Consider the following 27,902-nt stretch of genomic DNA (forward strand, 5'->3'; position numbering starts at 1 on the left):
TCATGGCGGCCACGCATTCCCGGCGTTCATTTGACGCGTCCTCTGAGCAGGTCCTCAGAAATGAACGTGACGCGTGTGCGAGTTGCAGTGCCAGCAAACAGTCGGGGGGGCGCAGTGTGCTAAAAGTCGGAACGTGACGTCCCTGTTTACGGTCTACATGTGACAGAAAGCCACTTTGGTGACCCCACGTGATCGACGTGCGCGCTGCGATGTTTAATGATCGGCTCGATGTGGTGAAGCAGAATGCCGACATACACGTGAATCGGGGTGCTTTGATATATTCCCGATCGTAAGGACACGACGCGTTTTAAAAGTCTCGCATGCCGTCTTTTATTTCTGTGGCTTCCTCCTGACCTGACAGTAGCGGCAAACGGCCACACAGGACACGTGACGTTTATGACATTTAGGATAACTTCGATTTCTACTCGACATCACCTTCATGATGAAGAGCATTAAAGTACGTGCGTTACATTTTACAGATAAATCGCTCATTTCGTTTAAATAATGAACACACACATGGGGGTGACACGGTGGCGGAGCGTTGGCACTGCTGTCTCGCAGGGAGTCCCGTCGCTGGCATTCCCTGCCTGGAGTTTCCATGTTTTCCTGCTGGGTTTCCTTCCAAAGACCTGCAGATTTGGGGACTTGGTGACACTAAAATGACGCGAGTGTCTGCGTGTGCTTGTGTTCACCTTGTGATGAGCTGATGCCCGTCCAGGGATTGTTTCTGCCTCGTGCCCGATGCTTGCTGGAATCGCTAAATCCCTGGATTGACGGACTTAATTATTAAACATCCTTTTCAGAGATATTTCAGTAAGGCGTCATCGGAATTTAATGGACGTTCCAGGCAATTCACGACACAGCAAAGCCGAAGCTGTTCTCGCGTGATGCCACCTGCGGGATTCCTCCAGATTTACATAAAGTACGCACGCGAGTATAAACAGTCAAACACTAGCGTAGCGGGAGCGTCACCTGGAGCAGGCGTCACGTCACGTCACGTGATGTATAAACCCGGCCTACGGGTGGAATGTTGGCTCTGGGGCTTGGGACCTGTCGCCGGGTTCGAATCCCATAAACTCCAGAGGACTCCACACCATTGGGCCCTTCGACAAGACCCTTAACTGGTAATCGTTCCATCCTGGGTGTGACGTTAGTGACTTTAAGCAGCATCCAGCCCTGCAAGCAGCTCCTCCAACTTTGAGGGTTGGTGACAGGATTGGCACTTCAGTGTGGCGCTCTGGTGTCACCCCCCCCTCACTCGGGTACCAACGCAGGAGGTTCGTCATATGGGGAGTGTGTTATCGACTATATTTAAGTTACCCTTTGTCAAGTTCGTTCTTGGATTGGTCGACTCCCGCACCCTAAATAATAAGACACACAGGCGTACATCGACACACACACACACACACACACACTCGGACCCTGACCACACCAGTGCCCTATGAATGACACCCACACACAGTTGGCTAACGTTTAGCACTTAAAATACCACACAAATGCTTTCGGTGTAACACAACTTGTGTCTCTCTCTGCACATCAAGAGACTTATAAACTATCAACACGGACAACATGCGATGTTTTAAATCGACCTCAGACTTACCTAAATATTACTTTTGGTCTCCAAGAGAATATTAAAACATACAGAGACTCGGTATCCTCGACCAGAGGCCATTTATCAGCCAAGAACAGCTTCTTCTCGCATTGCCCCTAACGTTTGAGCGGCGCCGTCGCTCTCAGCCTGAAAACCCCGCAGCGTAGAACTAAATTTAAAAATCTCCAGCTACGTACGTCAGGTGCTCTTAGAAATCTACCTTTTTACTTCAGTCACTGTAGACATTAAGACAAAGCATAGAAAGATGAAAACCATCCATCCATCCATTTTCTAACCCGCTGAATCCGAATAGGGTCACGGGGGTCTGCTGGAGCCAATCCCAGCCAACACAGGGCACAAGGCAGGAACCAATCCTGGGCAGGGTGCCAACCCACCGCAGGACACACACAAACACACCCACACACCAAGCACACACTAGGGCCAATTTAGAATCGCCAATCCACCTAACCTGCATGTCTTTGGATTGTGGGAGGAAACCGGAGCGCCCGGAGGAAACCCACGCAGACACGGGGAGAACATGCAAACTCCACGCAGGGAGGACCCGGGAAGTGAACCCTTAAGGGTCTCCTAACTGCGAGGCAGCAGCGCTACCACTGCGCCACCGTGCCGCCCCAGATGAAAACCAGTTACTATTTATTAAAGAACAATAATAAGTAATAGAAAATAAGTTCGATAGTAAAGTCGGGATAAAATAGTCTTTAAAAAGCTTACTGAAAGGAATCCGTGATGTCAAAGATGAAGGTCCCAGGCCGCGCTTGATTTAGCAGTCGATGTTCATGAGAGTGCTGTTAGCTGACGATCGGATGAAAGCTGCCTACACGTCTCTGTTGTGTTCTCTGACGTGGCTCATCCGTCGTCACCGTTTCTCTTCTTCTTCTGCCTCTGACGTTACTTAAAAATGAGGCCTATTTCTGATAAAGTGGTTTCACAGCACATGAATGTTCCCTGCGCCTGATGGGCTGGCTGTCAGTATGATGGAGGCTCCCCACGTAATGAATTTTTTGAGGTTGCCTCAGATCTTCCTTTCTCAGGCTGTAAACCCCATTGATGTCCATCCGTAAAGTAATCAATAGCCTGAGGTATCGGGTCAGACTTTCTTCTCAGGCTGTAACTGTTATAACAGTGAGTTAGGTATTCAAAAGAGGATCAGTCTTTTTATTATAATGCCTCCTACATCTGAATTCATCTTGTTGGGTCTGAGCAAAATATAATCCAGAATAAGATGTAGATTTTATACACCATAACAGTTAGTGCTGTCAGCTCGGCTCGGCTCAGATCAGAGAAGAGGAGACATTTGAAGAAGAACTGAATGGAACTGAGAAAGTGGCTTCATAAAGCTTGTCCTCCGAAACAACTGAAATGGCGAGTGACCTCCTCCGGTCATACTGGCCCTGAGCGCTCATTGCTTGCACCACTTCTGCTTATGTCGGGGGGGGCTGGTCAGGTGGTCTCGTGGCCTCGGACCCGTCTGGAGTTTTTTTTTGTTTTGTTTGTTTTTTCTGTCCCCCCGGCCATCGGACCACCTAACTTTTATTCTCTGTTAATGAGTGTTCTCTGATTTTAATTCTTACTTTGTCCTTTTTTTTTTTTTTCTTCTCTTTTCTTCATCATGTAAAGCACTTTGAGCTCATTATTTGTATGAAAATGTGCGACAGAAATAAATGTTGTTGTTGTTGTTGTTGTTCCCAGAAAGCCTCGGTGGTGAAGATGGCCAGCGATTTCTTCAGGGCGTCTCCAACCTGGAAAAGGAATCGCAAGGCAAGGGGAGGCCAAGCATGCTGGCTGACTGCTGCTGAGCTCTTGAAGACGTCCCTGAGGTGACGGACAGCAGAACATTAAAAACTGCCAACTTTGGTGCCATGGTTTGTAAGTAAGGAATATTTTTAAAGTTTAGCTTGCACCTCAGTCAGCACCCTTACCTGCTCGAGAAACTCTAAAAACATCACACAAGACACCACTGCTGTTGTCGACAAGTCCGGTTGGGGAGCAGCACCAGTACAGAGCGTTGCTGCACCCACCAGACAGCAAAACAGCTCCTCGGGATCCTGGCTGGCAACCCCCCAGGCAGACACACGGCCCAATCCCACCCTCTGGAAATGACCCTCCATCTGCCTCAGCCAGGTGTTACATGGGCGACCCCTGGGCCTGGTCCAGCCACTTGGGTCCCCAACAATGAGGATCTTACCAGCTGGATCACCCTCGGGTAATGGCGCCACATGGCCGTAGTGCCGTCACTGACATCCCTCACAGTGCAGGTCGTGTGCCTCATTTGGGACTCCATGAGCAGCACAAAGTCAAACCAACTGGGCACGAGGACCCTCTGAAGAGACGCACACGAAGGAGTCCAGTCTTCATCTCGGGTCACTTGATGGCGTTCATGTCTCGCTAACAGGAGGCACCAGGACCTTCGTCCTTTGGCTGAGATATCAGGAGTGCCACACACCCCTTTGTGGTGACCTCATGAGCCCCCCGTGCTCTCCCAATCAGTCACCAGAGTCCCATGAATGTCACTACCGAGGTCAGTAAACCTCTCGATGACGAGGTCGACACTCTCTCCGCAGACACACCCGCTGCTGATGGCCGTGCCCAAGAGGTCATTAAAGGCCTGGCTGTTGGTTTTTATCAGGACCCTCGTTCAGTCTCTCGAGACCCCCAATCAGAGCCTCCATTGAAGATCGCACTGTGAGTCTCTCTTCACCAACAGATGCCCCCCAGCCGCTGGACCCCATGACCTTACCCAACACCCACACTGTAAAAAATGTCCGTAAATTTAACGCTAAAAATACTGTGAAGGGTGAAAGTAAAAAACCTTTTCTGAAAAAAAGGGAAAAGTACTGAAAATGACCTGCAAATCTTAAACAATACATTTCATTATTTATTACAGCCAAGTTCTGTAAAATCGATATTCTTCTACCTTCTACCGTTTACTGATACGTTACAATTACACTGAAAAAATCTGTTAGTCTGACAGCGTAAAACCGTTAAATAGCGAAGGTAAACAGCCGTAAAACGTAAAGCGCCGTGAAGTTCCGATATCCGCGTGAGGACACGCCCCCTTTTACCATATTGCTCCCGGTGAACCGCATACCTTTGAATAGGAGGGAGGTTAGCGGACGTCTCTTTATCTTTCCCGGCGTGCTGAAGGTGTTTTGAGGTTATGGAAGCTGATTTATGGTTGGCTGTATTCAATAAGCTGGCACACCTGTGGGGCACCAGTAAAACCAGACAGTGTGCCCTAGTTTCCTTAAACATTCCATTGTTTTCTATGTGCATAATTAAAGGGTCCCAGTTTGCTATTGGCTGTTGTTACTTTATTGAGACGAGCTGTGTGCTGGCGTTTGACCCTGGCAATACCTTCTAATGGTTTATTGATTGGCATATTTATTACACCACCTGAATTTCTGGGTATGGTTAAACATTCCCTTCTGTTGGAATGTGTTGTAAAAAAAAAAAACACTTTTTACTACAAAGTTATACGGTAGACCTAAACATACTGACTGGCACCTTATTTATTATAGCAACCCAGATGCCAGTTTTTTATCGTAAAAATACAATTTTTCTAACCCTAAAAGTACTGTCACCTTTTTTAATATAATAAATATTATTCCAAATAAGGAAACCCTTCTGAAGTGACACACCGGAGTGATTCCACTGAACTGATGAAGACTCTGAGTTGACTAAACCACCCCAAGGAGGAGAGGCCGCTGTGCCTGCTAATTACACCCTGAGCTGAACTGGGGTCTGCGCGGTGGGCACGGTGGGCCTTATCCCGGTTCTCAGGGCTTGGAGCCCAAGCAGTCTAAATGCCCACAGGTCAGTGGCACTCGCTTCCATTCCATTTGAATGACGGACACGAGGTCCTTTCGAGACCACCGCCACTTTGCTTGCTTACTGTGCAAACCGAAGTGTAGAAGAAGCTCCGCTGATTATCGTCCATCGTCTTCACGGTTTTCCTCAAAGCCTGCTCCTAACCCGGAGGACGTTTTCCAGCCTGACGGAGACATTGAGCAGTGTGAGTGTTCACCCCTTTATGATATGGTGGTGGATTCGTGACTTGTTCACAGACCCTCGCAGTGCTTTTTCAAAGCCCAGGGGGTTCATCCAGGCTGCCTTCTGTCTCCATTACTGTTTACGCTGCGCACTCAAGTGACTCGAGCACCGCTGCATTATCAAGTGACGCCACGCTGATTGGGCACACAGCTGGAGAGGATGAAAGCCGTGACTTCTGCCAAGTGGACAGTTGGGTGCATTAAGAAAGGAATGTCAGAAAGATAAAAGAAATGAGATTGGCCTTCACGTCTGGGTGGTCTCCACTCGTCACTCTGGGGTTGGAGGCAGAAACGGCCACTGACTAGACCACCATCTCCTGGAGCCCGTCCCGATGTGTGAGAGACAGCATGTCTGAAGATACCCCCGGCCCCCCCGTCATTTAACAGGATATCAAGGACCAAAAACTAGAAAAAGAGACAACTGAACGGTGACAAATGACACTGAAATGACCAAAATTACCGGCCTCAAGGGACGGGCTTCTGACAAATGGTACCATCTGTGTTGTCAGGAATGGGGCTGAGGGGGTCTTCATCTTGGCCATCTCCCTCCCCTCGATGTGGCGGTGTTGTGTAATAGGATGTCGCAGGCTGAAATGAGGCCTGTAGTCACGTCAGCCTTGGCGCTTGTCCTCCATTGGCTCTGCTGGTGATGTGGCTGTGCCCCCTGCTCCCACCGTGTTTTGGGTTCAACAGGACGGGTATGCTGGGATAGCCCCCTGATCCCAAGCAGCACACCACTGTAGTGCCCTGGAATTCCTTCCCAATCTACGCCAAGCATTAGGGTCCGGGTCAGGGTGACTGATCTTCACATTCCAGCGTATGTGTTCATGTATGGCGAGCTCTGGAGGAGCGAATGAAGTGAGGAATCCGTACAGAAAACTGGGAATGAGCCGAGCTCACAACAGACCGCCAGTCAGGCCACCATAACAAGAACATCTGGAGGAACGGAGAGCTTCCGTCGTCGTCTTTTTTTGATTTTGACTTTTTAACTGACACCCCCACTATTTCTGGTAATTCTTTGGAAGTCGCTGACGCCCCAGTAGTGTGGGACGTGCGGCGGAAAACGTAGGTCTCATTTTTCATCCATTAAGCCTTTTGTCGGACTGCTCCAGCGGGATGGAAACATTCCAGTGTGCGGACCCTCAGCTGGCCCCTGACCTCCAGATGAAGTATCCGGCTACACAGTGAGATCCCGAAGTCAGGATGTCCCATATATGGAGCCGCTGTCTTTAAATGATCGGCGTACGATGGAGGCTTGGTCTAATGGAGGACTGTTGGCATGCAGGTGGCACGTCCTGTGCGGGGGGGGCTTTCTTATACGTGCATATCCCTGGGCTCTGAAGGAACTTTTTTTTTTTATGTACGAGTGCTGAGGTGGTCCCGGATTGGGACTTCAGGACTTGGGACACTTTGCGTCTTGACTGGTGAGCAGTGCAGTGGAGTCGAGGGGCGGTCTGTTAAGGTGAGCAGACATTGGCATTCAAGTGACATTGAGGGTCAGGCATGCACTTAAGTTCACTTGGCAGTGGCGCAGGTTCAAGTCCTGGGCACTCTCTGCAAGGAGTTGGCATTGTCTCCCTGTGGCCTCGTATCCCACAATCCTACAGTATCAAGGTGGCTCTGTGATGTTGAATTGACCCCTGATGGTCTCTGTCTGTCTGTCTGTCTGTCTGTCTGTCTGTGTGTGTGTAGCTCATGTTGTAAAGGCCTGGCATCCTGTTCCTGCCTTGTGCCCAGTACTTACTGGGATTGCCTTCAGCTTCCCAACACCACCTCCCAGGTTAAAGTGGGTTTGGAAGATGGATGGATTTTACTGCGCAGCTTCAAGTGCCACACAAGTGCCACACAAGTGCGCCACGAAGAGGGTCAACATCGGAAGTTAGGGCGAGTGACCAAGTGAAGTACAAGGCGAAGCAGAAGGGACACTGTGGAAGTGGAGAGCCTTAGAAAGAGTCTGGGGAGCTGGGCACCTTGTGCCACCTGCCAGTCTAATATCAGTATGTGCACTCTGACAGTTTGATTGCCCTACTTGTGATTCTGTGCCCTTACTCTCTGATGGCACACGTGGTAGTGGAGTGATGATGATGATAATAACAACTCGTCACACTTACAGTATATAGCGCTTTTCTCACTACTCAGGGTACTTTATCTAGACGGGGGGGGGGCACTTGACCCACCACCAATGTAGCCAATGACATCGGGTACCCCCTACTCTTTACAAAGGATGCCCATGGACCTTTAACAAGCACAGTGAGGCAGGACCACTGATTTTATATCATCTGAAGGACGGTGCCATTTTTACAGCACCGTGTCCTTGTCACCGCACTGCAGCTTTGAGAACTCTCAAGGTAGCTAAGCGCCCCCTGCTGGCTTCACCCACACCTCTTCCAGCAGCACCCCAAGCTTTTTCCCATCCACAGACGGGCCGGGCCCAGACAGGCATAGCTTCAGGTGCGATGACCAAACTATTAGCTAAATGATGGACTTGGTGGTCTCGTCTCATTTGTCACACTTCTTACTATTTACAGAATGATCCATGACAGTGGTGACGACTTCTCACAATAGCGGGATGTTCACACACCCTAACCCTAATGACGTCACAGAAAATAAAGTAATGAGTCAATTAAAGTCCTCGGGCCTTCAAGCCTCAAGGCAGAACTGAGGAGGTGAGGCTGCACCTGCACACACCTGAGCAAAGGTAGGGCAAGGCTGGGCACAAGGGCCTAAATGAGCAATCCAAAAACAGATGGGCAGTGCCAGGCACAAAAAAAAAGCTTCACACACTTAGAAAGTCCGTTTTTTTTCTAGATAAGAAGTTTTTAAATTTAAAACTGGGGAAATTCGATTATGACGACTGGGATGAGTTTGTTTTCCTATACTGCGGCAGGTTAAGCACTTATTTAAATCTGCACAACATTGCCATCTGCTGCCAGGTCATGGGGCACTGCTTCCCATTCTGGCCCACCAACTAAACTGCCTTACCTTTATCACCCCTCTGTACTCACGGCCACTGTTTGGTGACTTGGGGGGGGCACAGCTGAGGCAGGGAGAAGGGGAGAACCCACTCCGGCTGGGAGGCCGGCCACGCTTACAATGATAAGTGCAATCCAATCAACTCTTAGGTGACACGTGTGTAAGGCGCAGTGACGTCCCGCCGCGCATGCTGGGGGTCCTCGACCCTCTGATCAAAGAGCCACGAAAGCTGGACGTGTTGTCAGCTGTTTTTGTACACTCAGAAACTCGTACAAGTTGTACTCTTTGCGATACGCCCCCCCCTACCCCTTTATTATGGCTCGTTTCGGTATCGAGCCGCGCCCAAGGTTACTATAAAAGCAGTGACGCCATTAGCTGGAGATCATAACCAGTTTCCGCACCGGATGTCACTCCAGGTTAGCAGAGCTGCGTTGTCTTAACGGCCTGCTTTACTCCTAACGGATTCCATGGCAGTAGTCCGCTGGGTGATCATCAGGCAGAAAACGGGCAGCTTTGGGGGAAAAAACATTGATGCAAAAAAATAAACCCAAAAACTGCGCCAGTCCGGTCCCGCTGCCCCTCGCTGGGCTTTGTGGGCCGTTTGTCGAGCCATCTAGCGTCCCGCCCGCCTGCCAGCCCCTGGATGTGACCACGTCACGAGGAGCTGTGATTCAGGAGCAAAAGTGAGCGGGACAGGGAGGGACTCCGGGAAACTCCCATCTGAAAGGAATTCGGCTTTTTCTTCCCTTATAAGGACTTTTCTGAACTGATATCAATCAGGATTAAGCGCGAGGGCGGGGGCGGGGCTAGCTGCACAGATTCACAGTTGAGCAGCAGGGGCGTGAACGCCCTCGATCGTGGGGCGTGGTCAACGGCACAGATTCGAGTCTTCACGCGCGAAGGCGTGGCGCGGGCGTGATCAGGGGCTGAGATTTTCTAATTTGGGGAGGGGACAGTAAGGGGGTGGAGCGCCAAGGAAGTGTGCGTGTAGACTCGGGTTATATCAGCGCGCAGCGAGGACTCAGCCGATATCAGCGCAGTCGTGTAAGATCAGCAGCGAAAGAGAATGGCCGGCTCCCAGTTCAACAAAGGGCCCGCGTACGGCCTGTCCGCCGAGGTCAAGAACAAAGTAAGTTTTGCGGTCGGTGGCTGACGGACGGACGGAGTGATGGGGTGTGCCCGTGTACCGAGTTGGGGGAGGGCGCCGCGACACGCCATCGCGTACCTGCGCACGGTGTTTGGGCCGAGGCTTCCCCATTGCAAAGGTGAACGCCGTGCGTGAGACTTGACACCCGAACCACTCGCCATTTAGGTCCGCGCCGTCGCACGTTAGGCCACGAAGGCTTTTTTTTTTTTTTTAAATACAACTTTCGGACACGTTTCCATTCACTTCCGCTCGGCCCCGCCCGCGCGCGCGTTCTCTCTCACCGTTTTCTTGCGTCTGAACGACTTCGCTTTCTGGCGGCGCCTTCGCTTTGAGTTGTCGGAAAGTCGACGTGGGAATCGTTCAGAGATCATAAAAAGTCGAGACCCGCCGACTCCGTTAGAGGAGCGCCGTCAAGCAGCTTTCTGTGAAAGGCGCTATATAACCGCAAAAACACGAGCCAAAGTAACTGCTCACTTGTTTGTGTGCCCCCCTCAAACTGATAATAGTGCCCCCCGATAATATTTGGGAGACTGAAGTCTCCTTGGTGCCCAGCTGCACAAATGAACCCAAACATGGCTGACACTGATAGCTTTGGAAGCTTGAAAAGCACAGTGCCTGGTGGCTCAGCAGGTAGTTCCTGGTGGGCTTGTTTGATTTGCAGCTGGGGTGTTCTTGGTGGACTTTACGTGTCATCGTCTCCCCTGACTGCACACACTTCAGTCATCGCATGTGTCTTCATGCAGTGTTGGTTTGTGGTGATGCTCAAAATCTGAGAGGCCTCTACCAGGCCGGAAGACCCTCAGCATGTCCTGATTGTGACAATTAATATTAGACAAACTGTGAAGGGGAGACGTCGGAGTGAGGTGGGCGGGCGATGACTTGATTTAGGTATCTAAAGTAAATCCAATCCCCTCACAATGGTCTGCCTCAAGTATCTCGTCAGCCGGCCCGGTGTCTTCAAAGTAAATATTGACATTTTCAATTGTGGTGGGCTCATCTCTATCTACCAACAATGGTGGGTTAGAACAATACATTCAAAAGATTCCTCACAATGCCTCCAACCCCCAAAGTCTGGCATTTCCTGATAGGTGGCCGTCTGGTGCCATACTGAATCCCCCGACAGTATGAAGATTCATCAGGTAGGGACACAGATGTGGAGCCCATAAGGGGGCTTTGTGTCACCATATGATAAAATGGCTCCACCATACTTGTGGTAAAGTGACACGAGATTGTCGAAGTACATTAAGAAGGAGACCCTTCAGGCCATTTGTCACTGGAGTGTTTGGCTAATGGCCAAGCTGTCCCAGTGTCCCCTCCTAATTCGTCTTAAAGGTTCTCAAGGTTTCTGCATCAACTTCACGTCTCGGTAGTCTGTTCCCGATTCCCACTTATCCTGGCGTAAAGGTGGGCTGCCCAGCTTCACTCCAAAATGCACTTCCCCTTCATTTCCAACCGTTAACTGAAATGCTGCCCGAGTTAACTGGTGTGGGCACCTCCTTAAAGTGGGGGCTCCTTTCAGCCATCTGTAAGGATGTCATGTGGTGCGACCTACAGGGGGCACTGATGAATGGGGGTGATTTGGAAAGGGTCACTGTGTAGTGAGGGGCAGCAGGTGTGAAGAGCGTGTAGATGCCAGAGTGCCATCTGGGAACCGTCAAAGCTCTGTAAATTGACCGTAGGCCCTGCTGTGTGCCATGAGGGTGCTTGAACTCCTTGGTCTTGATGTTCCTGCTGTGCCAGTGGCCTGGTGCTTTGTGTCCCCACAGCCCTGTAACGCTGGGTTCAAATCTCAGCCTGGCTGCTGCCTGTGTGACGTTTTACATGTTGCCCCCCAAGTCCATGTGGTACCTCCTGTGTCCTGTTAGCAGGCAGAGTGGGTGAGGGTGCTGATGACGGACAGGCGGGTGGCCTTGCTGCTTGCTCTGTTCTTGATGCCACCAGCATTGGTCCCCTGTAACCCTGCGCTGGTTGCTTCTCCTTGTAAAGGCGCTATATACGCTAATCACACCAGAAGTGAGTGTGAGTTTACTTGAGGGGTAGAAAGTGAGTGTGTCTCAAGGTAAAGCCCCCCACAAGTGAGTTTCAGTCCATGGGGAGGCGGGTGGGATCGCTTCTTTGTCATATGTACTTGGCACAGTGACAGTCTTATTGTGTGAAATTGTAACCTCTTTGGACTGAAGTCTCATGTCCTGTGCCCTCGAAGGTGTTGTAATGTGGCACTTTGCCATCAGGCTCAGCTGTAGGGGGTCACAGAGACCCCCTCCCATCCTGCATTAATGGACCCCTCTCAGGCTTCATTTTTAATAGCGCCTCCAATACCCATACAGAGTGCTGGGTGTCGGTGTGCGGTGGCATTGGTGGTGAGGTGCTCAGCTGGAGACTGGCATCTGCAGGTGTGCCCTCGGCCCGTAGCCACATCGTGAAGCTGTGCTGCCTGTCAAGTGGGCCGCTGGCCGCCCGGTGATGAAGTGCATCTCACTGGGGGTGTTTGGTGAACACACACAGAGGGGCCTAAATGATCATCCAGACTGGGGGCTTCATCTCCATGCAGAACACACTTAATAGTAAAGGCGCCATGGCACAATATTGGGGGGCGGGGGAATCTGCTGAGGGTGATTCCTGTGCCAACAGTTGTGATGCCCTGTGACAGACACGGGGAGGGTCTTAATTAGGGTGCTGTCTATGAGAGCCTGTCCCAGGTGGGCAGCACGCCAGGCTCAGGGCCGACTGGTGTCACATGCAGGCTCTACGTGTCTGAAGGGTCTTTCTGTCCTGCCATCCCAGTCAAAGTCTCTGTTGCCGTCACTTTTGTCCGGATGGTCAGTGGGGGTTAGGGGGCTTGTACAATAACCACAATCACACCTGCATAGTGGCTCAACACCCCCCAACCCGTGGCCAGGGCAGTCCCCTTCTGATCACATGATAGCAGTGCCATCCTTGCCACCATTGTTGTTAGGCCATTAAAAATGTGACAGCACCTGCTTGGGATTTGGAAGTCCCTTTGGGTAACCACCTGTCCATGAAGGTCCACTGTACGACCCGGTGTGTCACCCCAGAAGGTCATGTCACCGTCCTTGCACGCGGGACTGGCACTTTGCTCATGGATGTGCCTGCCCTGAGTTGGGTAAGCGGGTGAGAATCTCAGGGGCTGCAAATAAACCAACAACTTGTGGAAAAGGCCTGTGCGGAAGACCCGGGGTGCCCACTTGAGGACTGCCAGTGACACTGCTGTATGTTTGCTGAAAGTCGGATGGCGATGCCCGCTAAGCCCCATTGTGAAGCCGTCCTGGAGCGTATCCCCTGAAAGGCGCTATATGTGGGGGAGGCGCTGAAGTCCATGCAGTTTGGTGATGTCGGGCTGTGCCGCTCTCTGGCTTGGAAGTAGGCGCGGCACCACCTTGGCAGCGGTTTGCAGGGGTGCTTGTGCTCCTCTGCGTCTCTTCCGTTTGTCGGTTAGCCGACTTCCTCTCGCTAGTTTGTTCTCATCGGGAGGGTCGTGGCTTCTCTCGTCTGCTTGACATCACCGTTCCATTCTTGCTCTGTGTGGTCTCACACGTTGGTGAGCGGAGGTGTCGTCGTGTATGCCAAGGTGTGAGTGGTAATGGAGGGCGTCTCTCAGTTCTCGCCTAGTGCCCACTTGACGGGGGATTGTGGTTCAGCACAACGCTGTGTGCTTGATTTGCAGTTGGCAGTGCCCCCTTGTGCTTGGTGTGGCACACTGCTGATATGTCTGGTTTTGTACTTGGCAGATCGCGCAGAAGTACGACTACCAGAAGGAAGAGGAGCTGAGGATCTGGATTGAGGACATCACAGAGATGAAGATTGGCAGCGACTTTCAGAAGGGCCTGAAGGATGGCATCATCCTGTGCGAGTAAGTCATCTGTGCCAGCTTGGCTTTATACCCCGACGTGACACACATGCTTGTTGAAGAGTGTAGATGAGGTTGGCTCTTTATGGCACCCTTTCTCTTGGCGGTGCCCACAGAAGCCCTCATGAGGTTAAGCCATGCCAGTGTGCATGTACAGCAGGTATGAAAGTTTTGTGAGCCAACTGCTTCATCTCGTCACCCAAGTACCATCAGTGAAATAACACTTTTTAGTGCCAGCTATGCCACAGAATGGCACAAGTGGGTCTAATTGCATTTATTTTCTCTTACCCTCTCAGGCTAATCAACAGACTGCAGCCGGGCTCTGTGCGGAAAGTGAATCGGTCAAAGCTGAACTGGCACCAGGTGAGGATCGGCCGCCGCTACCCACCCTGTTGAGCCCATGTGGGCATGTGCCTTGGGATGCCAGTGCGTGAGACTAGTTGTATGGTGTGCCAGCTTAGAGACACTTTTATGCTTGCCAGGAACTTTTTTTTTTTTTTTTATGGCTGAACTGGATTGTTTGGCGGCGCCCCCTGGTGGTTGGAGGAGTGTTGCCATGCTGAAGATGTGGATGGATTTGATTTTCTTCCCTGTAATTTCTACCAGTTTGACTTGTATGCCCCCACAGTGGTGGGCTTATCAGAACAGAAAGGGCACTTCACTTTGAAATTGTATTGAGGTGCCTGTTCAGCGGTTTGTGCTTTTGGCAGTGGCATCAATTGTAGGGTGACTCGGTGGTCCTCTATTTGGGGGGGCTGCTCCAGAGGCCACCCACATTCCAGTTTGTCTTGTCAGGATTTACGTGTCCTTTGTGTGTTGGGGGGGTCTTTGGTTTTCATTCTGGGTTGGTGACAGTAAAGTGCCAAGTGGACCCACAGAAGCCTCCGCTCTTTGAGTAGACCACCAAGTGATGGGCACAACTAACAGCTGAATGTGATGTTGCCTGGTGGTGTGTAGCTGTTGATCACTGACCATGGTGACATGGTGGTAGGACCCGTAGGGAGCCCACGCCCGCTCTCCGTGCCGATGCCAGGCACTAACCGTCTCGTACTCGCACTTGGTAGTCTGCACGTGTCTCTCGTTTTCTTTTGCTTGACGTTTTTAACTTTGTGCCTGGTGTGGGTGGAGGGGGCATGATGGGGTACGGCCACAGACACCACCTGTGTGTGGCAGGGTGGGGGGGTCACTTGGCATCTGACATGGGGGGGGCTGACGTGTGCTCTTTGTTTCCATAGCTCGAGAATCTCTCCAACTTCATTAAAGCCATCACAGATTACGGGATCAAGCCGCATGACATCTTTGAGGCCAACGACTTGTTTGAGAATGGGAACATGACTCAGGTTCAGACCACCCTCCTGGCCCTGGCAGGCATGGTAAGCCCCCCGAGTGGTGTGTGTGTGTGTGTGTCTGTCTGACGGGCAGGTCTTCTCTCCTCCTCACACTCCCACCCAATTCTGCTGCTCTTGTCCTCAGGCAAAAACCAAAGGGATCCAAAGCCGAGTGGACATCGGCGTGAAGTACGCGGACCGCCAAGAACGCATGTTTGATGAAGAGAAGATGAAGGCGGGTCAGTGTGTCATCGGGCTGCAGGTACGAGGCCTACCAGAATGGCTCTCTTTGCTTTTCTATTGGTTTGTTCTTACTGAGACCACCAAGTAGTTTCTTTGACTGGCTTTAGGGGTCCGCTGCACCCTGAATACTGCATGGTATTGAGACCCCCGAGCCATGTAGCCCTTTGTTTGTTTACAGATTCTCTTCTGCTGTCTGCTTACCCCCGCCAAGCTGCTGTTACGTGGTGGTCTTATGTCCTACTGAAGTGTTTTTTTTTTTCTGTTTCCCCTCAGATGGGCACTAATAAGTGTGCCAGCCAGGCAGGTATGAATGCCTATGGCACCAGAAGACACCTGTATGACCCCAAGGCCCACATCCAGCCACCCATGGATAACACCACCATCAGCCTGCAGATGGGCACCAACAAAGGAGCGAGTCAGGTAGGGGGGCTGTGGGTGAATTGGTATGTCACTGGGGGCCCATAATGGGGTCTGACAGGCGGGACCATTCGGTCCATCGAGCTCAGTGGGTGGTTTGGCTGATGGCGGAGCTGGTCTATCGCACACGGAGCTTTTGGGGGTCTCGGCCCCCTTGTGTCTCTGCTGGGCTTGATCCTCTCCAGTGCTGGTCGTGGGGTCTCATCACGTGTTCACTCTTCACAGTTTTTATTTTCTTGCCCTTGTATGCCCATCACAGAGTGGCACACCTGTCAGGGTGGCTTGTCCAACACGTTGACACTTGTGGTCTGTCTGACCCCTCGTTAGGTGGGCCACACTTTGGTGGAGATATCGGGCCCCTCAGCCTGTGGACATCACGTGGAGCAGTTGAGCGCCATTTAGGACCCCTGGATACCCAAGGCAGGGGCTGCAGGTTAATTGTGAGAGTTTTTAAATAATCCCCCCAAGTCCCCCTGCAGTGGTTCCTTATTTTATTTTAGAAGTGGTCCGCTCTGCTTGGCTTGTGCTGACGGGACTGGAAATGAAGGTGGTCATCTCGTGGGTGGTCGACGTTAAATCTCAGAGCTGCCGTCCCATTAAACAAGTTCTGGGGGTCACACTTGATGACGACTGTTTTTGGGCTCCTATGGAATCCGGTTTGTTGTTCCCTGATTCGGGTTTTTATGTGTTTTGGTTTTTTTACTCCAAGTAGTACCAGCAGCTTCACCAACACTGAGGTGGCACTTTAACGAAACGGCACACTGGCACAACTGAGATCCTCCGTGATGTTGTGTGCTGAGGCTGCAGTAGGATGGCGAGTGCCCTTCTGAGCCGAAGGTGAACTTCAGTTTTAGAAAAACGAAAGCGCGACCTGCGTGGCATCTGAGGAGACGCCTGCCCTGCCCTGCCCAGCCCTGCCGGGCCGAGTTTATAACGGAGGAGTCGAATGTGGACGTCGCGTGTCTCGTCACCGGCAGATCAAATGTTTATGAAATCCTGAAACATCGTTGTTAGTTTCTGAAAGGGAACCCGTTAACGGTTGGCGCCGGTCACGAATGACATTGAGATCGGTGAAACGATTCACGTGGCGTATGGTGCCAACATAAAAGAGTCGAAGTACAGCCAAACGTTTCCTCGTCTGTCACTATGATGGGAACGCTGGCTTTGACCAACTACACCATCGATTTTACTGCCACGAATCTTTCAAAGAATGGCGTCCAGAGACACGGGTCGAGGAGTTTGACTGTGGCAGCGCGACTCCTGCTCTCCAGTGTTTAAAGAGCGGACGCGTCTGTCATTTTGTTGAGCGCCATGTTGGACTCGTACGGGCGCAGACTGGCGTCCTGCAGCTGACGATTCACACTTTGATCTTAACGTCTCCGTGTTCTTGAGGTGGTGTGACGCGGTCGTTTAGTGTCCGTCCAGTCGATGGTACGCTGGCTAAACTTACAGAACCGTCGTTGTCCACATTCGTTGAAGTCGCCGGTTTATTGTTGTGCCGCTCAGCTCGTGTTTTAGGTTTTTTTTTTTCGATGATGTCAGGGTGTCTGACACGGTTCAGTTCGACATTTCAAGCTAATTCACGTGTGCCTTTAATGAGACAACGCGGGACACGTGGGCACAAACGGCAGAATTGAGTTCACTTGAAAACCAACAAACTAGAAAGCAGACGCCCCTTAGTGGGACGTTTTGTACCCGCCACCCCTTCGGTCTCCAAACTCCACACGTTTCCGTTTTTAAGCGTTTCATTCTGTGATTGCGGTTGTGTTTTCCGCATCGCGCACATCGGAGGGCCTACTGTCCCCTTACGTCATTGGTGAAGTGAAGGACGTGCCATCGTGTCGCACAAGCTCACCCCTGATGAAGCCGATGCCCGTAGTCGGGCCTTATGGGTACGGCGAGGTCAGCTGCCATCTGCCTTTTTTGTATTCAGTCGAATGTGTAAAACCTGAGACATCAGACAGACGAGCTCCTCCTCGTTGCTGCGTCCCGCGGTGTACGTCTGGGTGGGTGCTGATGGGTGGTCGTCACCGGCGTATACTGAGCCTTCCCCCCTGACTTGACACTCGAACTTGTCCTGTTTCCATGAGCGGGCACCGTGACCGCCCGACTCGCTGAGTTATTAAACGTGCGACCCTGATCAGATCTTGACCCCAATGTGTGAATGTTTACGCACAGCGGATCCAGAAATGAGACCCTCGCTTCACTCTTTACACGATTTATGTTGCGCCCTTGTGCCAAAGCGATTCATGTGAATTTTTTCCCACGCCACCCAAATGAAGAGAACGTGTTGAGGAATTTGTTAAAAATTGAAATCTCGCATTGGGGGGCCTTTGTTATGCCCCGAGCTGAACTTTCTCCTGGTGGTCCATTCTCTGGATCGGCCTGATGTGGGAAGGTCTGCCAGGTGAGCACAAACCAAGCCAGGAGGCTGGAGGACCTGCCAGCAGAGCCCTGAGGTCACACTGTGTGGCTCTGGGGACGACGGTGGTGACACGTGGCCTCCACGATTCTTCAGTGGTGCACCTTTGGACCAAACCGAGTGATGTGTGAGAGTAGAGCCTTAAAAAGAGCTGACCAAGAACGTGACGGTCGATGACCGAGTGACCAGACGGAGGCCACTCCTTGGTACAAGACGCCCCTGTCCGTCTGCCCCCCAACCCGGGCAGGGTGAGTCAAAGATGAGGATGATTAAAGTGATTTTTGGATGGAGACAGACCCCCCAAGTAAGTGCCAGTGTAGCTGTGTTTGCCCCAAATTACCAGCGTTCTGCAGCGCCCGTTGTCTTCACGGGTGCCCGTCTGTCTTGACGCGTTGCTTTGAATCCGCAGACCACTCTTCATTGGACCTTCCAGGTGCCGCACTTCACACAAAACCGATTGATGAGCAGTAAAGTTTACGGCTCGCGTGCCTCGTTCCATTCGTGGCATTTCTCTGTACGCCTGTCCCATTTATGAAGGACGGCACACGCGTCCGTCTGTCCCTGCCAGCCCCGACTTCGTGGACACTCCGTGCCATCACAGACCACCTGCAGATAAAGTAACTGGGGGGCTGAAGGTGGCGCCACACTGTCACAGCTGTCACAGGACCCTCTGTTCTCCTCTACTCAAATTAAGAAAATGCCAATAGGAGTTAACTGTCAAAGCCGGGCACTAACTGCCAGTGTAGCGCATGTCGCAGCAGGCGGGTTGCTTGCTCGGCAGCCATTGTTGTTGGCCGTTCTTGTGTCTGGCACCTCATTTGTTTCTTCTCCCTTTCAGACTGGCATGACGGCTCCTGGCACCAGGCGTGCCATCTACGACCACAAGCTGGGCACAGACAAGTGCGACAACACCACCATGTCCCTGCAGATGGGCTACAACCAGGGTGCCACCCAGAGTGGCCTGAACTTTGGGCTGGGCCGGCAGATCTACGACTCCAAGTACTGCCCCAAGGGAGAAGCCATGGAGGGTGAGGAGGAGGACGACGGCAGGATCGAATACGAGGAGCGGGGCTACGTGGTGCACGAGAGCGACTACTAAGGCCGACGGGGAGGACTCTGGATGGCGACAAGGCGACCAAAGAAAGAAAAAAAAAAAGTGGGGGGTCAGGGGGTCCTGCCACTTTCATGGACGTGGCTTCGTTTTTAATTTGCAAGTATTTTTCTTATAGAAAAGGACACACGAGTCCACACTCGGAAGGGAACCGCGTTGTCAGCCCCACGCTCGTTTTCATTTGTATTTTATTTTATTTTATTTTATTTTATTTTATATTGTAGGTCGTTTATTGATGGCAGGCTTTTTTCTTTTTCTTCTTCTTCATTTCCCGCAGTTAACTCGTTCCTTCCCAGCGCCTCCCTTTGTTTCGGTCGCAGACGCACCGAGCCCTGTGACTGTGCGCGTGTCCGTGTGCTGCGCGGCGCCGCTCTCAGTTCACTCTCGCCCCCCTAGGGGGCAGCATTTAGCAACGGGAGCCAAAGCCATTCTGAGGGGCACCGCTGATTTGTAATTTGATCTTTTAATCTCGACAGTGTGCTGGTTTTTTTTAAGACCCTGTGGTGCCAACTGCCATTTCATTTTTTTTTATCCGTTTGTTTTTATAGATTTTTGTATTTTTAATGCCGAAGATTTTGATTATTTTATTCAGGACGCCGCGACTTGGTGTAGTTCAGTTGGGACCCGCCAGCAGTCTTGGCACCGTGAATACGGTGCACTGTTTGCGCGTGCGTAGGTGACGTGCGCGTCCACGGCGGTCCTCTTCGAGCCGCTGAGCGCAGGCGCGCATTTGGATTCGGCCGCCCCCTGCTGGCCGTGAGTTTGGCTGGTTTGTTTGTCGGCCGTTGCCCCTTTGCAGTCAGGATGCCATATGAGGTGTGCCCACCTGCCCTCCTGTTTTTAATCTGTATGGTGCCTTGGCAGACTTGTATGTTTTAAACTTTTTTTTTTTTTTTTAATTTTGAGTTGGTGGGCTGTTGTGTTGCACATCTTCTTAAGCATTCCTTTATCCTAACTTTACATTCCACAATCGGAACTGGAAAGAGAAAACAAGGAGGACGGAGATCCGCGTTAAATGTGAATTGAAAGACACGAGTTGGCGGTGGGGTGGGCCGGGGGTCCGCCCGGGACTCGATTTTAATAAATGCTTTGTATTACTTGGCTGTCCCTGTGTCTCTGTCCAGACCGCCATGCCATGCCATGCCTGAGGGGCGAGCTGAAGGTGGGCCTGCACATTGGCGTCCCTCTGCCAACACCTTACAACATGCGGGGGCTTTCTGACCCCAAATTACAGAACATCAGGCCAGTCAGTAAACAGCTGCTGCCCCCCCGTGTGGTCACGTGACACGGGCCACCCTCCCTGAAGAGCAGTGGTCACCAAGAACTGGACCCCCTAACTGACAGTGACAAAGAGGGGCTTGTCATGAAACCAGGGTGGTCTGGTCGGTCAGGAGAGCTATGGAATGAAGTCTAGGGGGGCTTCTGCAAGGACATCGATTGACAAGCAGCCTGGAGCCCCCCAGCTAAGGGTGCAGGTGTTTACCCCCTCAAGTCTGCCAGGCCGCGTGTCCTTGTCACTGCTCTGGTGGTCCGCCTTTTTAAGTTAGCCGCAGGGTGGCAGCGCAGACAAAGGGGTGCAGACGACACTAAAGGGGGCTTCACCTCCATTTTGACTCCTTTGTTAAAGTCAATGGGGGTCTCTAGACACAGGACCCCTTTGGCGTTTGCTGTTGCTGCTTTTATTTTGTGTTACAGACGAGGAGGAGGACTCGAGGATATTTGGGGTCTCCGGCCCTCCTTTAGCGCCGATTTCACGTTACTAGGATTCGGCCGTCGTCCCCAAAGCTCCTGTGTGAGCAGGTGGGTTGTTCTACGCTGGGGGTCTTCGCTGTTTGATGGCCGTCGTCACAACACAAAACACTGCGGTGACCATAAAAGAATGCGATAAGACCCCCTAAGTTCACGCTGGCCCGCCGCTTTGTTCCCATGTTGCTCTTCTGCTCCGTCCTTTGCAGTTCATTTGACAAACTTAAAGCTGGAGTTTTAATAAGGTGGCCAAATGTATTGATGGCATCGTCCCCTCCAGCAGAGACCATCAGTGGTCTGTCCCTGGACACAAAGTGAGGGGGCTGAAGGCGGGGGGCGTAACTCATAAAAGGGTCTGAAAAGTCCGAGAAGAGGAACCTTGAAAGCAGGAGTGAAGCCACGGGGGGCTTTGGGGGATCTCTGAGGTGGCCCTTCTGTGATCGACGCAGTGCCAAGACAGACCACCATGCCCAGCCGTCACCCGAGACCCACCCAGTGGTTTTCAAGCTCCCTGCCTTTGCCATTCGTGGCTTCATCACTGTGTGAACGAAATACGACGGTGGTCACAAGTCCAAGAAGACCCTCGCAGTGCCTCGGCCACAAGAAAGTTCACAAGTAGAACCAGCGAGCCCCCCGTCTGGCCAATCTTCGGGGGCTCCTTTCTCTTCTTTGTCTTCCCGAGGACTCCTGCTGGACGTCCTCCTTGACTCGCCGCTCCAACAAAACCCCACGTGTGACATTTTGGGGTGTCCCCCCGACCCAAAGAACAAATCACTTTAAGGGCTGTGCAGGGACGGACCCCCTTATGATAAAACAGAAATGAATAGGCGACCAGAAGGGGCTGAAGTTGGGCATCATCTGCTGCCAGGGGTCACCACATCATGGCACACTTAATGGGGGCAGTAATGCAGGCAGGGGGGTTGCTATTTTGAAGTGTCTGGTCCTGCAGGTGGTCTTATTTTGGATATTTGATTCTCTACCGGTGGTCCCCCCCAAGAGCCACGCCCAGAAGGGTTACATTTTCCAACCTAAGCACGTGGGCTTCAAGGGCACTGATGCCAGTTACAAGGTGATTTCTGCCCCCCTGTTAGCCCTCCATGATGTTAATCAGAGGCCGACAAGTGATGACCAACAACGTTTAATTATTTCTGTCGCACATTTTCATACAAACAGTAAATCAAAGTGCTTTACATAATAAAGAACAGAAAAATAAAAACCACAATAAGTCAACACTAATTAACATAGAATAAGAGTAAGGTGGTCCGATTGCCGGAGGGGGGACAGAAAAAACAAAACAAAAAAAAATCTCCAGACGGCTGGAGAAAAAAATAAAATCTGCAGGGGGTCCGAAGACACGAGACCACCAGCCCAGTCCCCTCTGGACATTCCACCTGACATCAATGAACCAGTCCTCTTTGGATTAGGAATCTCACAGGCGACCACATTTAAATATTTCAACTGTCGCTCATAAATCCTCGTTGAGTCCATCGTTACGATCCCGGCGGCTTACGTTCACTCGGACATTTTATTTTATTTATTTCTTTCAATTCTTTGTGCCGCTGCAATCACCACAAGTCTGTCTGAATTGAATTTCTGCTCCGGCCGCGACCACAGACACAGAATTACTAGACGGCGCTTGACCGGCAACGTCGCCGCCATATTGCGAGTGGCACTGCTGTGGCGTCAAGTCCTGGATACTGAGATGTGCTGCTTGGGATTGTGGGATTGTGGGATTACAAACCGCTGTGCGCTCCAAACCTGATCACAGGGATTACACTTCATAGGTAAGGCTGAACACTTGTGGTGGTTTAGTGTGGCCATCAGAAAATCACGTTTTAGAATCTGAGCACTCAAGGTCGCCTTACAATAAAATGTAGTAAAATAAAAACAAGAGAACAATAAATAACAAAGATAACTGGCAGTAACAGTGCCAACTTCACAATTGGTATGCCAGCTTGAAAAGAGAAGTTTTAAACTGTGTTATTGAATCGAGCTGACGTGTATGAGAGAGAAGAGAATTCAGGAGTCGAGGAGCACCAGGAGAGACCCTCGAGTCTGACGTGTGGCACAGAAAGTCGAGCTGCAGGTGAGGATCTGAGTGAGGAGAGGAGTGCCAGTCTGGAGGAGATCAGCGAGGTGTGGAGAGCTTGAAATGTCAACAGCGGGATTGTGTGTCGTATTCAGTAGATAGTTAGGGTTAGGGTTAGAGCAGCAGGTTATCATCCTGGCAGAAGAATTTGAAGAAGTTGTAAGCGATGGATACGTTTGTGTGGGACGTCAGCTAGAATAGCATTACAGTAATCTATAGGTCAGGTGACTCGGGCATTGAGCGATACTTCAGTACAGTGCTGGGTAAGAACAGGACGACGTCTAGAAATGTGTCAGAGATGGAAGAAGGCAGTCTGAGAAATGTGACTTACTAGCAGTAGAGAAGTCGTGTGTTAAAAGAAGTTATAAAAAAGAAAAGGAAAGATTTTAAAAATAGTGTAACACGATGGTCAAAGTAATTGTGTTGTGAGTGTTGCTATCATATCTGTAAATCTATATATATAGCAAAATACCTGGAATATATAAAGTGAAAGTCAAAATCTATTGATTGAAACGACTCTGAACTGAACTAAGTGAACAAAAACGTATTCAGAAAAATAAATTAAAAACACTGTTTGGTTAATGATTTGAAATTGACGCATGCGCCCTGCCCTGGATTGGTTCCTGCCTTGTGCCCAGTGTTGGCTGGGATTGGCTCCAGCAGACCCCCGTGACCCTGTGGTCGGATTCAACGTGTTGGGAAATGGATGGATATTCCAGCGCTTACTTTATATATTCCGAAATATTCCAACGCCATCTTTATATATTCAAGTTTTGACTTTATACAGTTAAATTTAGTGATCGTTGCATAACTTTTTCTTTACCATAGAAATTTAAAGACTAAATTCAACTTCAATTCCTACCAAAGATATTTCTGGCGACTAAACAGAACCTACTGATATCCAAATTCGAGCTATTGAGCTGTCGCCTGCCTGCCTAAATAAGTGACCCTCACTTTGCTCTTACTTTTTTACCGTTCATTTAATCGTGGCTAGTGGCGGAAAAATTATAAAATGGAAGGAGGATTACACGGAGTATGGCTTTACCAAAACAATTATTGATGGCGAATTGATTATTCATAAAGCTTCAATTTATGATCTGTTTTTCTGTGTTAACCTCATATTTTTTCAGACTTCTTCTCAAACCAAGGGGGTGCGAGGGTAAAATGAATCGGGATGCGCTGATCAATGTAATCGGTGTACCAGGACATCATGCATTGACAGAAGTTCCCCTTTGCTTGGAATTGAAAGTGTGATTAAATGCATTATTTTTTAACGCGTTATGGAGCACATGCATCGAAGCTTCTCGGCTGTGCTTGTGCTAAGAAAAGGAAAGATTTAAAAAATAACGTAACACGATTGTCAATGTGACCTTTTGTAAGTAGTGCCTGGAGGATTCAGTGTGGAGAAACTCTAGAGACAGCGTGTGTATGAACTTGTGGATTTGTCTGTGAGTATTTGGTGGCAGCGTCACAAAGTCACTTCTGTCACACGGCGTTAGCTGCAGAGCTCAGAGTGAAATGAGGTAAATGGGAGGGGAGATGATGACGTGACTCCCCCACCCGCCTTAACTGTCAATCACAGTCTGTCTGAATTTGCATAAGCACACCCCTTCACCTGCAATTTTAACTTAGTTACAAAGCGATCAAAACTCTCGTTTATATCCTGCGTCCTCTCATTAAACTTGTATCCCGCATTACCTGTGGGCATGAGAAACGCCAGCGTCAGCCTGTCTATGAACTTCATTTAAAGTTTAGGTTTACATCGTGCTTTCTTTCCGAGGTAGCAGAACTCATGAATATGGTAGTATATGTCACTCGCTCGCTTCTTATTGTTTAATAATTACAGTAAATGGAGAAAAATAGCTTTCAGTTATGACCTTTACACGTAGAATTTCAAAATGAAACCTGCTTAACTTTTGTAAGTGAGCTGTAAGGAATGAGCTGCTAAATTTCAGCCTTCTACCTACACGGGAAGTTGGAGAATCAGTGATGAGTCAGTCGGTCAGTGAGTCTGTCCGTCAGTCAGTCAGTCAGTCAGTCAGTCGGTCAGGGCTTTGCCTTTTATTAGTATAGATATAGGAGGACTTATTTAATAATAATTATTATTTCATAATTGCCATTATTAGTGTATAAATGGATATAAATAATTGCATGTAAACGATTTGCCAAAATCTGTTCTTTCTAAACGATACTGTTTTAAACTGTTTCATCAGCCCGGTCTCCACGTCTACCTGTCTTAGTTTAAATTGCACTTTTGCCACTCGCAATATGGCGGACGCGCTGGCGTATCGTATCGACTGCGGCGTCTCTCTATGTATATCTATGCTGCTGGCGCCCCTTCGTCAGACGCCCCTTTCCTGCTCTCCACCCACAGCGAGACTCCTCCTCCTCCTCCTCCATTCCGTTCTTCGTGACCGCCCTGCCGACGCGGCTGCGCACTCTGCTCACCAACCAAACGGCGCACGCGCACAGCCTCGGCTACCGTAATAGACAGCCTAAAGGCGCAGCCCGAGTTTCTGACCGCAGCTGCCCGCGAGGTGCGAGTCTTCCGAGAGAAATCGACGGCCACTCGAGCAGCGCCTCGCTGGTGATTTCAGGGTCAGGTGGGTAATTCAGGTGAAGATGATGTCAGGTCGGGTAGTCCTCCTCAGGGCCGTTTTAACAGCATTATAGCCGGGCCAAAGCAGTGCACTGGAGCCCCGACCTACACAACCACCACTCAGCAAGTCACAACGTACAGCGATTAGCGTCGGCGTTAAGACGGCCCTGGTTCTCTTCCCTGATTAGCACACGAAGTTACAACGTCACCGTATTCGGGTGTCAAAGGCACTATATGTGGACCTGGAGAGTGGTGACATTTTACAGGTAGGAAGTTCACAAGCAGCTCAGGAGCTGAACGTTTCACTAATCGTGGCGGCAAGAAACTTAATGGGCTCAATGACCCCATTTTATAGCGCCTTTCATACTCGTCCGTCCAGCGAGTGGTGTTGTGTTTGTTGCACGCTGCTGAGAAGCTCACTGGCCTCTGTACACAGGACTACAGGGACACTACAGGCTTATTATATGGTGTCTTTCACATCTGTCCACCGTTCCGTCTCGTATATAGCGCCTTTCACATCTGTCTAACACTAAAGGCGGCACCGGCGAGTGCTGAGGTGTTGCTGCATTTCGATAAACACACGCAGGTAAGAAGTTCACTGGCCTCTGAACACCTGGTATATAGCGCCTTTCACATCTACCTGCCTACCACTAAACATGGCCCCAGAGAGTTGAGACGTGCCACTGGCACACGCAGGTAAGACATTAACTGGACTGTCCAGCAGTTCAGGTACAGAAGGCGCCGGAGAGTCCATCAGCTCCCTATAACCCTCTTTTGTAGCGCCTTTCACATCTGCCCACCTTTCCATCTCGTATATAGCGCCTTTCTTCTCTGTCTAGCACTATTCATGGCACCGGCGAGTGCTGATGTGCCAAAGTTCGGTGTACCCGGGACAACAGGGACCCCATACGACACTAACGGTCGGGGACGCAGAGGGCGGTGTGGTCAGGCGCATCAGCATCAACAGTTCGTTCATTTTCTAAATCTGCTTTATCCTGAGCAGGGAGTGGGGAAGCAGGAGCCTACTCAGCAGTCATCGGGCACAGGGCAGGAACAACACCAGGCAGGATGGCACACACACACACAAACACACACAGGGGCCAGATTAACAATGCCAGTCCACTTGGCCTGCATGGCTTTGGACTCTGGGAGGCGCAGGAAGAACATGCAAACTCCACACAGGACACTAGAGGGCAGCGTGGCTCATCGTGGCACCAGAGAGTGGTGACGTGTGATTAGCACACAGGACTGCATGGGCACGATCAACCTGTTATATAGCGCCTTTAATGTCTCCTTCTATTGATTGTGTAGCGCTGCCACAGCTGAGATCCTGGCACAGCTTACCCGCACATGGGAGTCTGGTGCCATACAAGAGAAGTTTGTCAAATTTCTTCTATTCTGCATCTGTCACCAACAATCTGGCCCTCTAGTGCCTGGGCTCCTTCTTGTCACTCGTGCAAAGTCCAGCGAACTTCTTACCAGCGTGTGCTAATCACACATCACCACTTTCTGACCCCACGAATAAGTGAAAGGCGCTATATAACCAGTCACATGGTCACATATACAGAGACCAGTGAGCTGCTTACTACCAGTGTGTGCAGTGAGGAGGACTGGCTGAACTTGAACGTCCGGCGCGCTGAGCACATCGCCCTCTGCTGTCACAATTCAAGACCTGAGTGGTGACAGAGCGGTCGTTCCTCAATGTGACACTCGGGTCCTTCACGTGTGGCATTTGCATGTTCTCCCCACGCCTGTGTGGGTGTTCTGCCGCAGTCCGTATGGTGTCCTTATGTGTGTGAGTTCACCCTGTGCTGGACTGCCACCCTGTCCAAGTGCTGTTCCTGCCTGGCACCCGATGACTGCAGGGTGGGCTCCAGCTAAAGTGAATTTGGAAAATGCAGGAATTAGAAACTCAGCTGCTTCTTATTGCTTCATGCGCAGAGTCCAGTCAGCTTCTCACCAGCTTGTGCCAGTCTCTGGCACCATGATGGGTGGCAGATAGGCAGACATGAAAGGCACTATATGATAGGCATGCAGCGCTCATATTGTCACACGCTCAGAGCCCAGTGACTGTCCTGCCTGCATGAGCCGATTGACATGTAGCACCTCACTGTCCCCCACTGCCGTGACTGGTGGCAGGTCATCCTTAAAGGTGAGGGTGAGGGACAGGTGTGAAAGGCGCGATATAAGGGGTCTGGAGTCCTCAATGATGGATTTCTTACTTGTATGTGCTGAGTCACCGTGTCACTGTCTGGTGCCATCGTAACTGATGACCTTGGAATGAGGTGACTGCATCGC

At 50.7% G+C, this 27,902-nt stretch overlaps 1 protein-coding gene across 1 annotated transcript; it reads left to right on the forward strand.

The window, feature by feature from the left end:
• Positions 1 to 9,573: 9,573 nt before the first annotated feature.
• LOC120537914 (calponin-2-like) lies at positions 9,574 to 19,215 on the forward strand. Its single transcript, XM_039767188.1, has 7 exons — positions 9,574 to 9,763; positions 13,531 to 13,652; positions 13,946 to 14,012; positions 14,885 to 15,022; positions 15,123 to 15,239; positions 15,494 to 15,640; positions 18,898 to 19,215. The coding sequence occupies exons 1-7, from the start codon at positions 9,701 to 9,703 to the stop codon at positions 19,156 to 19,158; spliced, it is 915 nt and encodes a 304-aa protein (XP_039623122.1). The 5' UTR covers positions 9,574 to 9,700; the 3' UTR covers positions 19,159 to 19,215.
• The last annotated feature ends 8,687 nt before the right edge of the window (positions 19,216 to 27,902 follow it).

Source organism: Polypterus senegalus, chromosome 10 (assembly GCF_016835505.1).
Source record: "Polypterus senegalus isolate Bchr_013 chromosome 10, ASM1683550v1, whole genome shotgun sequence".
Classification (NCBI taxonomy): Eukaryota; Metazoa; Chordata; class Cladistia; order Polypteriformes; family Polypteridae; genus Polypterus; species Polypterus senegalus.

What these genes read in the sequence shown, in the direction of transcription:
- LOC120537914 (XM_039767188.1), top strand. Translation starts at nt 9,701, where the DNA reads ATGGCCGGCTCCCAGTTCAACAAAGGGCCCGCGTACGGCCTGTCCGCC. An exon ending in CCGCCGAGGTCAAGAACAAA is followed by an intron (nt 9,764 to 13,530) that starts GTAAGTTTTGCG and finishes TGTACTTGGCAG; the next exon opens with ATCGCGCAGAAGTACGACTA. An exon ending in TCCTGGCCCTGGCAGGCATG is followed by an intron (nt 15,023 to 15,122) that starts GTAAGCCCCCCG and finishes TCTTGTCCTCAG; the next exon opens with GCAAAAACCAAAGGGATCCA.